Below are 12,013 nucleotides of genomic sequence, written 5' to 3'. Positions count from 1 at the left end.
GTGTGTGTGTGTGTGTGTGTGTGTGTGTGTGTGTCTGCGCGCACGCGCAAACCAAAGTTTATTTTTCAACAAGTTTTTTTGTTAATGGACATTTTGAGTAGTGCTGCAGTATAGCTTTTTGTGCATGTACACAGTCATATCTGTCAGATAATTTCCCAGACATGAAATTTTGGAAGCAGAGGCTACATTTTAATTTAAAATATTTATATTTATTGCCTCATTTCCCTGGGGAAAGGTTATATTAGTATTGCTCTTCCATGCACATCAAAACTTTGAAGGAATTTCAGCAGTCATTGTTGACATAAAACTTAATTTTATGTCAATAATATCAACTTTGTAATAGTTTTGAGAGGTTAATGTTAACATTTATGCAATTCGACTGTGTTCACAGATGAGCTCTGCTTGCAAAGTGATTCCTCCTATAAAAGGGGAGTTGGCAGAGAGACGTTTGGGTCAATTACTGATGTCAGTAAGAAATACTGAAGCACACATTGCCTTTAGAGTTTATAGTTATTAGTTTACTTTTGCTAGGATTCAGTATGACTTAACAGCTGCCACCTTGAAGCACTTTTCACTTACCCAAGACTAGGAAGTGATCAGAGAACAATAAAAATATTCACTTTTCCTGGTTTTTAAACCTATGTTATTTCTCTTTAGGTCCTAGCCATAAATATCCTGGGGCGTTTCTTACTGAATAATGACAAGAATATTAGGTAAGTCAACTGAACAATATCTTGGGTATTATAAACTCACTATTTTGAAACTGGTCAGTATTTATTGAGTACTGAATCTAGAACTTCAATGCAGGACTTTTAAAAATAATCTAGTCTTAAAACTACTGTTTTTAAAGAACCCGTGGATTTGCCACATCATTCTTTACTCATTTTTGTCCTATAATTTGGGTACTAGCAAACTTGTTCTGCAAAGGGCCAGTTATTTTATTTGGCTTTGTGGGCCATTTGACCTTCAAGATGATTACTTAGGTCTGTCCCAGTAGCGTAGAACAGAGATGACATGCCTGATCTGGTAAGCTTAAATCTTAGAAAAAATTAGCAACTATATAAAGGCAGTCTTGACATGAATGTACTATAAAATGAAAATTATTTTCTTCTTGTATTTTGGTGTTTATAACTGTCTTTTTCTATGAATTATTATAAACAAATGCTTTCTTTTAGCTACTTGATTACTTTTTGTCCTTATGTAGTCAGAGGAAGACTATCTAAATTTATATTTTGTTTCATTTAGATATGTAGCTCTCACATCCTTATTGAAAACTGTGCAGACAGATCATAATGCAGTACAGAGGCACAGAAGTACAATTGTGGACTGTCTAAAAGATTTGGATGTCTCAATAAAACGGTAACAAACTGTTTATTGGTGTATTGTTTCTAAGTGAAGTGAGAGAACCTTACTATAGTCCTAAGCCCCTTTGATCTGATACTTTATAATAGCTTTGAGAAGCTACTGTTAACATTTATGTAGTCCCTCATGTTCACAGATGAGGAGCTCTGCCTGCAGAGTGAATCCTTCTGTAAACAGGGGAATTGGCAGGGAGATATTTGGACAGTAAGTGCTCATCTACATGATAACATAATTATGATAAAAACAAAAGGGGGGAGATATGGGAAGCCAATACTAAATATTTATAATCAACTGAATGCTATTTAAATTAAAAAAAAAACCCACAAAACTATAGACAAGAAGAAAAAAAATATTAAAAAAAAAAAAAGAATGTCAGTAAGAAATACTGAAACACACAATACACTGATGGTGTCGTTGGTTTGTTGCTTTTATTTAACATACAGATGAGCGCCAGGCAGAAGTTTAATAGAAGTACTATAGTTAGTGTGTGCTGGAGGATGAAACAAGAGTGATCCATCGGCTAAGTGTCTTAACACAGTGCTGAAACTCAAATTACTGACAGCACACATGTTCTCACAGTACTCACGTCCTAGGGTACTGAAGTTAGCGGCATTTCTTAGAACAATGCATCCAGGAAGTGCAGTTAGGTGACAAGTAGCACTTTCAAAAGGCATACATCACTTCTTCCTGTAGTGTCTCTACTGGTTCTTCTCATGGGTGAATTGTAGCTATTTGTGAAACCTAGCTGCGTTAGGCCTCAGTGGACTTTTTGGTTGTCAAATCCAGAATGAAAAGGATTTTAAATAATCTCTAAAAGCAGTAACTGAATCATTTAATTTTTTTTTATTTGCAAACAGCAGATACTAAACCTTTTGGGCAATTTAAAGAGAATTAAGACCCTAACTCTGACATCAACTTTTACATAATGCTTTTTTTAGTAATTTATAAGCATCAGCTGGTTCTCAGAGAAAGCCTCTGAGAAAAACTAGCCAGTCATTAGACTAGTTATAATAAAGACCTGAAGGGATCAGATTATTTACCTTAAATCTTACCCTTTGGAAGGAGCAGACTTGGGGAATAGAACTCAGACCTTTTACTTCTACTGTATTGTTGTTTCTCTGTAGCTCATATTTGGGCTTTGCATTGAAAAAGTGAAACTTGTATTTCTCTGACAGACTTTCAAAGAGCCCAGACATAGAGCTAGACTGCTTTGTTTCAAATACTGGCTCTTCTTTAAGAGATGTATAACTTAGTTAAGTCATTTTACCTCAGTTAGAAAATACCTACATAATAGGCTCATGTGGGATTAATTGAATAAATGAAAATATTTTAACACGGTATCTTCAATCTATTTTATGGAAGGATTGGATTTTTGTTGCTTGTGTATTAGCTAAGATAAAAATATTTTCTTAGTAAATTTGAGTTTTTGGAAGTCATTTAAATAATATATCTAAAATTACTGATTCTAACATAAAGACATTTTTAGTAACCCTATAACTTTTTACATGGTAAACATTTTTAGTTTTGCGTTTTTTGCCAGATTCGAGAGAGTTAAGAAAACTACATTTACCCACCTAACACATAATAATTTTCCCAGCCTTCATTTTTTTCTTCTTTCTTTAATTTTTATAAAACAAATTGCCAATTTTTTGCATACTTTTTGATGTAAACCGTATTACATCATCTTTGGGCAGAAGTAAGGTTATAAAAGAAGGTGAAGAATCATGATACATCACATTTTGAAGGACTAATGTTGAGTAGTGTTACCATGGGGTAATTTGTTCTCTTTATGAATCTCTAAAGCTCTATGGAGTTTTTAAACTAATTGAAAGCAAACCATACTTTTGGTCTTTAATAGTGTCTCTCTTAGACCTTTTTTGGGGGGAGGTAGGAGAAAGAGTTGAGTGAATATTCAGAATTTTTATGTGTGTGAAAGAATAATTGTATTTAGAATTAGCCAGGTGGACTCAGTTTAAATGATCCAAATTTTCTTGGCAACATCAAAAGCATCATAGTCAGGGATAATCCATCAGGCCTAATCAGAGTGTTGACCTTAGCCGCATCAGTGTCATAGAGCTTCAAAACTTGTTTAATTTGGTGCTTGTTGACCTTGACATCCAAAGTGAGCACAAGTGTGTTGTTATCTTCTATCTTCTTTACGGCTGACTCAGGGGAAACTTGATGATGGCATAGTGGTCAAGTTTGTTTCTCCTGTGGGTACTCTTCCCAAGGTATTTGAGCTGCCTTTGGAGTCGAATAAGTATCTAGGCTGCAAAAGTGGGTGACATGTGGATCTTCTTTTTTTGGCTGTGGATGCCCTTGAGGACTGCCTTCTTGGCCTTTAATGCCTTTGCTTTGGCTTCAGGTTTGGGAGGGGCAGGGTCTTCCATCTTTGCTTTTGGTACCATTTTCATAGAAAAGCGAATATTCAGAATTTTAAAGCTATCTTTGGGAGTTCTAGTGGCCTAGTCCATAGGGAGTTGTAATGCTAACCCAGCAGCCATGCTCCTCTTGCATTTAGAGTCTACCAGTGGCTCCTTGAGAGAAAGATAGGCAGTCTTCTCTTTTGTGAAATGCCTTGGAAAATCTATTGGAGAATCAGTAGATTCCAGCTCTGTGACAATGAATTTTTTAGTTGTGATAACATAAAAATAGATTTATTTGACTATTTTGTGTAGGGTAGGGCTCATACAATTGTTCAAAAACATGATCCGAGCTACTAAGGCTGATCACAGAAAAAACAGCTGAATCTTTTCTTTCATTCTCAACTGTCAATACCATAACTGTTTTTTCTCCTCCTGCAAGGCGTGCAATGGAATTGAGTTTTGCCCTAGTAAATGGGAATAATATCCGAGGCATGATGAAGGAATTACTTTATTTTCTGGATTCATGTGAGCCAGAATTTAAGGCAGACTGTGCATCTGGAATCTTCCTCGCTGCAGAAAAGTAAGATTTCATTTTTAACTTTATTGGTCAAAGATACATGGAACCATTTGGAAACATTTTTTAAATGTTGGGAAATGTTGTAAGCATGTTAAAAGCACATTATGATTTCTAGTTCTCAGTAATAAGACCTTTGAGAAGTCCCTTATAGCTAGCATTTTAAAAGTGTGTTTCGATTAAAAACCCTCACTTTGATAACAATTCTTTCTTAAACAGTTCTTTAACCTCTCAGAGTTTTCTTTTTTTTTTTTTTGTGAAAGCAGTACAAAAATTATAGCCTCTACATTTTATAAAACTTTAAGGAGGAATTATGTCAAGATCTTAATGGTAGTACTATTCTTTAATCTCTTGCCATCCTGAATTTAAGGGAAGGAGTTTCTAGGCCTGGTATTGTCTGGGCCTGAAAACAATCTCTTTTATTCTTTCATCTCCGCCCCTGAATTCAGGCTTTATTTTCTGAGAAACTGGATATAGAGTCTTACTTTTTAGCTCTGTAACTCCTGATGCAATAATATGTGACGCATCCAAGCTAGACTTTATACCATTGCATTACCCCTTGAAATGGAGCAGTCTTCTTGCTAGATTTCAAAGTGAAATGTTTCCAAATGTAATCACCTAATCTAGAAACCTGAAAAAGACTAAAAATAGATTTTTAAATGTCACTGAGCACAGTACAATTAGCATGTTCCAGGTTTTTAATCTTGTGCAACCTTTGTTTTCTCAGGTATGCACCTTCCAAACGGTGGCATATAGACACTATTATGCGTGTCCTAACAACGGTAAGTACCTTTCTTCAGTTAGTAAATGCCAGGGACTATTCTAGTTGGAGAGATAGGAAATTCATAGTGGAATAAAATGTCATGTAAGGATAATTGCTAATGCGAATAAAGCAGCATAACAGAATATGGTAAGATGCAGTAGAATATGAAGCAGGTGGCCAAATACTTGAGATCGTATAATTGAGGGACATCTCTTAGCAGAGGTCACATTTGAGTAGAGACCTTAGTGAAGTAAGGAGCCAGTCATATGAAAGAATCTGAAGGAAGAGTATATTAATTAAGAGAAACAGCAAGTATGGAGTACCATAGATGGCAATAGGTTTGGTCTTCCAGGAGAGCATCTAGAAGGCATATGAAGCTAGTAGACTGAGAGGAGAGAAGGGTGAGGTGAGAGAAATAAATGGGGACTTGATTATGTGGGACCTCATGAGTTGATATGATAGGAAGGTATTGTGGAAAGTTTTAAAATGGCTAAATATATTCTGGATTTAGAACTTTAGAATTCACTGGTTTGATTTTTAAAGTTTTTCTTCTTTTTTTCATATATTTATTATTGGTACAGTCCTGTTTAAATCTGTCCTTCTGAATTACTATACTTGAAAGTTTATTTTAATAACGTGGAAATTTGGAGCTACTCTGTCATTCAGTCAGGAGGATGTTTACTTCTGTTTGATTGACTATGCAAAGGCATTTAACTGTGTTTATCAGAATAAACTGTGGATAACATGAAGACTAGGAATTCTAGCTCACTTAATTGTGTTCAGGTGAAATTTGCAAATAGACTAAGAAGCCGTCATTTGGACAGAACAGAGTCTACTGCATGTCTTAAAATTGGGAAACTTGGGGCTGCACCCCGGGGCCCCGCACTGACGGCCCATGGCGCTGCCCTCTGCCCACCTCGCCCTGCTCTCCGCTGCCGCTCTCTCGCTGGCGGCCCAGCCTGCGCCTGGACCCGGGAAGGCAGGACGGGAGTGCCGACAAGATGGCGGACGGGGAGCTGAACGTGGATAGTCTCATCACCCGATTGCTGGAGGAACTCTACTATGCTTAGTGGTAAAAAGATGCACTACAGCCGGCGGCGGGAGCTGCGGCCCGGCGGGAGCTGCATCACTACTGACCTGCCCTCGGGTTGACTCAGCAATGCTGGTAAATCACCACCTGTAGCACAATCATCACCTGTACTAGCCACCCCAGAGGAAATCGCTGAGATGCAAAGGAAAAATGAGCTGAAACTCAAGATAAAGGAAGAACATCTTGCTGCTTTGCAGTTTGAAGGCTGCAGCACTTCCATGATACATCTTCAAGGATATGAGCATGTACGGCTGGGCACGGTTGATGGCAGTGCATCTAAATTCCAGGGTCGATCTCCATAATAGTCTATGTGTTTCCTACTGCCAAAGGGGCCCTTTAGAGTAATGAGAGAAGACCTTCACCCTGAAACCCACAGCGTCCCTTTTCAGCAGGAAGTAGCTAAGAGAATGCGCCATCCCCTTTTCCTTATGAATCAGGGTGAAGTCTCTCTCAGGGAGGAGAGATAGGGAATGGCAAGGGACACACTGACAAGGGAGATTGATCAGAACTGGCTTTGGCGGGCACTGTGGCAATTGGACAATTAAAACAGACATGGGGGGAGGGAGGAACGGACTGGGGAGGAGGGTGGAGAAAGCGGTGCAACAATGAATGAATGAAAACCCAAAATCTCTGTAAATGTTAATTAAAACTAATTTTAAAAAAAGGATCTACACTCATAAAAAAAAAAAAAGAGAGCAAAGGAAAAAAAGATCCCAAATGAAATGGCTTGACACAATAACTGCCACAATGGGCTCCAGTGTGTCAGAGATGATGAAGAAGGCACAGGATAGGACAGGGCTCAGGTCTGTTGTTCATAGGGTCATTATGAGTCATACTCTGCTCAATATCACCTAACAACAATAACATCAATCTTTTGGTCTCAGTACTAACGGCTGATGAAGAAACAGGTATATAGAAATAGTTCTCAGGAAGATAGAATTATTCATTGTTTTTGTGGATATATAAATACAACGGTTACTCAAAAGCAACCGAGAGGACAGCTGTAGATGTACCCAATAGAAACACTAAGTAGGCATAAGAATCAATAATAAACAAAGCAGAAAAAAAAATTGGGAAACTTGTGCGTCAGGGTTGCATCCTTTCCCCATACTGGTTAAAATGCTGAGTAAATAATTTGAGAAACTGAACTATAAAAAGAATATGGCATGAGAATGAGGAAAATGAAAGACCACAGCCTTCAATATGATTTATATTTCAACATCAGGAGAACAAAAATCTTCACAGATGAACTGTAGACAACATCATTATATGGGGAAAAGATTAAAGCTGTTGATTTCATTGTGCGTGGTAGCAGCAGTCAAGGAGTAAAAAACATTAGGAAAACCTGTCAAGGACCTCTTTAAAATGCTCAAGAACAGGGACATCCGTTTAAAGACCAATGTGTAAGTCACCAAGCCATGGCATTATCAGATGCTTCCTGTGCATGGAAAAGTTGGGCAAGTGATGAGAAAGACTGAAGAATGATTGATGTCTTTGAATTGTGGTCTTTGCAAGGAGTTTTGAGTATGTCGTGAAATCCCAAAAGAACAAACCTATTTGTTATCCATAGTGTTGTTAGGAGTTGTACCAACTGGATGGCACCTACTGACGTTCAATTAAATAGGTAGAGATTAGAGATTTAATAGTTAAAATGTCGCATGGAAAAAAATGATATCTAATTATACCACCAGAAGTAGGAAATTACTAATAAATTTGACTATGTAAAAATTAAAACCTTGTGTAGCAAAAGAAAAATAATCTACAAAGTCAAAAGGTAAATGACAGCTAGGTGGAAAACATTGTAATATGACTGTATATTAACTTTTAGTCTCTAAAAGTTGCTTACCCATAAGACTATAACTTTCAATATGGATTACTCTCAACGTCAGGAAAAACCAAAATCCTCACCCCTGGATCAATAGGCGATAGATAGATGGATGGATGGATGGAAAAAAGATTGAATGTGTCAGTGATTTCATTTTATTTGTCTGCACAGTCGACACCGATGGTAGCAGCACTCAAGAAATCAAGACTTGTTGCATTGGGGAAATCTCTATCATGAGCCTTTCCAAAATGCTAAAGAGCAAAGCTAGCAATTTAAAGATGAAAGTGCACTTGATCCAAGCTAGAGTCTTTTCAGTTACTTCTTACGTCTAAACATTAGAAGTGAATAAGGATAACCAAAGAAGACTAGATGCCTTTGAATTGTGGTCTTGGTAAACAATACTGACTATCCCATAGACTGCCAAAAGAACAAACTGCCTTGAAGGATGTGCGCCAGGGTGCTCCTTAGAGGCAAGGACAGTGAAACTTGATCTCCTTTGAGCCTGATGTCAGGAGGTGCTAGTCCTTGGAAAAAGACATCATGCTAGTAAAGGTGGGGAGGATCAGAAAAAGAGGAAGGCCTTCAACAAGATTAATTCTCACAGTAACTGTAACAATGGGCTTGATCATAGCAGGGATCATGAGAGTGAAGTAGGACAGGGTAAGGTTCAAATCTCTTCACAGGGTTGCTGTGAGTTCTTGTCAATATGATGGCACAAAACAATAACAAATACCCACCCAAACCCACTGCCATTGTGTTGATTTAGACTTGTAGCTGTCCTCCATGTAGTTTTGGATGCAGTAAATCTTTATGGGAGGAGATACTCCATCTTTTCTCCCTGGGAGTGGCTGGTGAATTTGAACCAATGACGTTTTGCTTGGCAGCCTGGTATGTTGCACATTGTGCCAGTAAGAATAACCAGATCTTTTAATGGAGGATTTGCCAGGGACATTTGAGCAAGCAGTTCACAAAAGTAGAAGGAAATGGCTAATATTTTTAAAATGCCCTCACTAGTAAAAAACTACTAAGTAAAGTAAAGGTGAGGAATTATTTTCTACTAATTTTCCTTTTTAATCTAATTCCCTTGGTTGGTTAGGAAGTAGAGAAACAGGTAGTAATTACTTTTCACTTGATGGGGATGTGAAGTGGCACCCTCTGTCTAGAATACACTTTGGTAGCATGTAGCTCAACTCTTTAATTTTTACCTTTTGCTTTGTTAATTTAGAATTTAGGACTTTTATCTTAGAAAATTCAAGAATAAGTATATTTAAATATATACCAAGATATTCATCCTAGTCTTAGTTATAATGTGGGAAACAGGGAACATCTGGAAGTCTCCAAATAATGAAATGGTTAAATAAATTGTGAAACATCTCTCTGTGGGAATGATAGCATTAAAATTTTGCTGTGAATCAACTTTGTGATTATATTATTAATTTCTGGTTGATTCTATTCTGTAATGTTTGTTCTTTTTAATTTTAAAATGTATTTTACGGCTTAAAATATGACCTTTATGGGTGAAGTTGAGTAAAGGGTGTATTCTGTTGGAGAAAATATTCTTAGTATGCATGTAATTTAGACCATACTGGTGCTTTCTTTTATTTAATACTCTGGTTAGGGAAGAATATAAATACCTTAGTCATATCACCAGTTGCCTACTTTTGAGTTTCTTACCTTTGTCCTTTTTAAATAAAAAAAAAAAACCCCGAAACCAGCACGCAAAACTATTTAGCCATCCTGTTTCTTTGTCTTGTGTTTCCCAACAAATAGTCATCTCATTTTTTTCTCTTTTCCAAGATACACATGGTGAGACCTTATTTTTTGTCTTGTAAATCAGACCCATTGTTTTGTCTGGCAATGAGAAATTGACCGAGTTAACTGATATTGGGCATAGATTCAGTTGGTTGAATGTCTAAATCAAAGTACTAGTTAGTTATATGCTCTAACTAGGCCAGGATTTTGTTTCCTCATAGGAAACATACTATGTTCCATGGTTAAAAATTGTATATCAGTATTAAACAGACCAGGTTTGTTTGTTGTGTGTGGTTTGTTTTTTTTTTTTAAAAAAAACCAACAGGGCAATGAAATACAAATACTCTGCCATTCCTATGACTAATGCTTGGGTCTGTAACGAAGTAAACAGTGGTTATAACATGACCCTGTAGCTAGCCTACATATTTTTAACACCATTGTTGGGAACACATAGGAGGCGAGAGAAGTTGTTAGTTGTACCATATTTTATTATAATTTAGTTCCCAGTGAATATACTTAAAAATTTTTGAAATTTTAGACATTATCAGTTTTGAATTTATCAGAATTGAGTTTTTTTTTTAAATTTTTTTCAGAATTGAGATTTTAAACCTTTGTATTTTGCTTTTGACAAAGAGATACTTTATTTCTTTTTAAAAGTTTTAACAGCGAATAATACTTTTGAACTATCTGTTGGGTAAGGACTATCTGTGAGGGTGTTTTGTATAACAGTTGCTAACATTTGTTTTCATTGCCCTGTGTTTCTGGGGGTAAACTGTCTGCATTTTCTTTCAGGCAGGAAGTTATGTTCGTGACGATGCAGTCCCCAATCTGATCCAGCTAATAACCAATAGTGTGGAAATACATGCCTATACTGTCCAACGCTTATACAAAGCAATTCTTGGTGATTATTCTCAAGTAAGTCCTTCATTTGCTTTTCTTTCTACTTTAGCAGGAAAATTACCAATTATTTCCCTGACATGTCTTATTCTAACACTCTAGATATGCTTTGGAGTTAACCTTTATGATTAGATGACCCATGATTTGCGTTAAATAGTTTTGAACAAACAAATCTTTGACAATTGGTAACTTTCTGTTGACAGCAACCTTTGGTCCAAGTAGCTGCCTGGTGTATAGGTGAATATGGAGATCTTCTTGTATCTGGTCAGTGTGAAGAGGAAGAGCCTATTCAGGTACCTGTTGTCAGTTGAACAGGAGAAAATTGTGGTTTTGGTTAATGAAGAGTAGTAGTATAACTGGACAGTCGAGCTTGATTTATTTAAGACTTTTTAAAAGTAATACTAGAATTAGGAAGCTCATTACACAGCAGCAACAATACTACTGGAATTACTCTGAGAAATCTACATTTTGAGATGAAACTTTATAGGCTGTTGTGAGAATTTAAAACTACTATAGGGGTCTCTGTACCCTCTTACTCATTGCCTTAACTGAATTATATTGTTACTCTTACTTTCTGACTGATAAGAAGAAATGAGATGTGTCCGTGCTCCTGTTTGCTTATAAGTAAAATTGGTGGCAGCACGTGAACTCTGCTTGTCTTTTTCCTTCCTCCTGTTAATGAAACAGTACTAAGGCCCTCAGCCCCAAATTGGAGTTTTCTGAAATACTTTTTCTGCCCCACTATATATCCTGGAGAGGATTAAACCAAGCAACTCCTTGGAGGCAAGGATTCTGGGGCTTCGTCTGACATACTTTGGGCATGTTGCAAGGAGGGACAGGTCCTTGGAGAAGAACATCATGCTTGGGAGGGTGGAGGGACGCGCAAGAGGGGAAGACCCTCTATGAGATAGATTGATTCAGTGACGGGGGTAATTGGGATGGGTGTGTCAGAGACAGTGCGATTGGAACAGGATAAAGCAGGGTTTAGGGCTGTTGTACATAGGGTCGCTATGAGTTGCAAACAACTCGACGGCATGTAACAACAACAATCTGTGCTGAGCTCTGTATCTAGGACAGATATCCTGGCAGAAGACAAGTTGTATCTGAAACTCTTGTAGTTGAAGAATTGTCTTGGTGGTATTTTGTGAATTGATATCAGAATTAGATGCTTTCTGTTAACGTCCAGTGTACATGGCTTTTTTTCCTTTCTCCCCAGGTAACAGAGGATGAAGTGTTGGATATTTTAGAAAGTGTCCTAATCTCTAATATGTCCACCTCTGTGACACGAGGTTACGCCCTCACTGCCATTATGAAGCTTTCTACTCGATTCACCTGTACTGTAAAGTGAGTATTGAGGGAAAATACCATAAACCAGTCATTTCGT

At 37.2% G+C, this 12,013-nt stretch overlaps 1 protein-coding gene across 2 annotated transcripts in view; it reads left to right on the top strand.

Moving 5' to 3' along the window:
- The window catches only part of AP1G1 (adaptor-related protein complex 1, gamma 1 subunit), an 86,101-nt gene that overhangs the window by 55,903 nt on the left and 18,185 nt on the right, over positions 1 to 12,013 (top strand). For both annotated transcript variants that reach the window (XM_006878632.1, XM_006878633.1), the window contains 7 exons: positions 658 to 713; positions 1,246 to 1,359; positions 4,168 to 4,308; positions 5,030 to 5,084; positions 10,525 to 10,647; positions 10,833 to 10,922; positions 11,846 to 11,973. In XM_006878632.1, the coding sequence (XP_006878694.1) occupies positions 658 to 713; positions 1,246 to 1,359; positions 4,168 to 4,308; positions 5,030 to 5,084; positions 10,525 to 10,647; positions 10,833 to 10,922; positions 11,846 to 11,973 (707 nt within the window). The remainder of the gene's footprint in view (positions 1 to 657; positions 714 to 1,245; positions 1,360 to 4,167; positions 4,309 to 5,029; positions 5,085 to 10,524; positions 10,648 to 10,832; positions 10,923 to 11,845; positions 11,974 to 12,013) is intronic.

The sequence above is a fragment of the Elephantulus edwardii genome, unplaced genomic scaffold (genome assembly GCF_000299155.1).
Source record: "Elephantulus edwardii isolate Elephantulus edwardi_28Jun2011 unplaced genomic scaffold, EleEdw1.0 scaffold00001, whole genome shotgun sequence".
NCBI classification, from domain to species: Eukaryota; Metazoa; Chordata; class Mammalia; order Macroscelidea; family Macroscelididae; genus Elephantulus; species Elephantulus edwardii.
The sequence above is the reverse complement of the archived record's forward strand: the minus strand, read 5'-3'. Positions and strand labels throughout refer to the sequence as shown.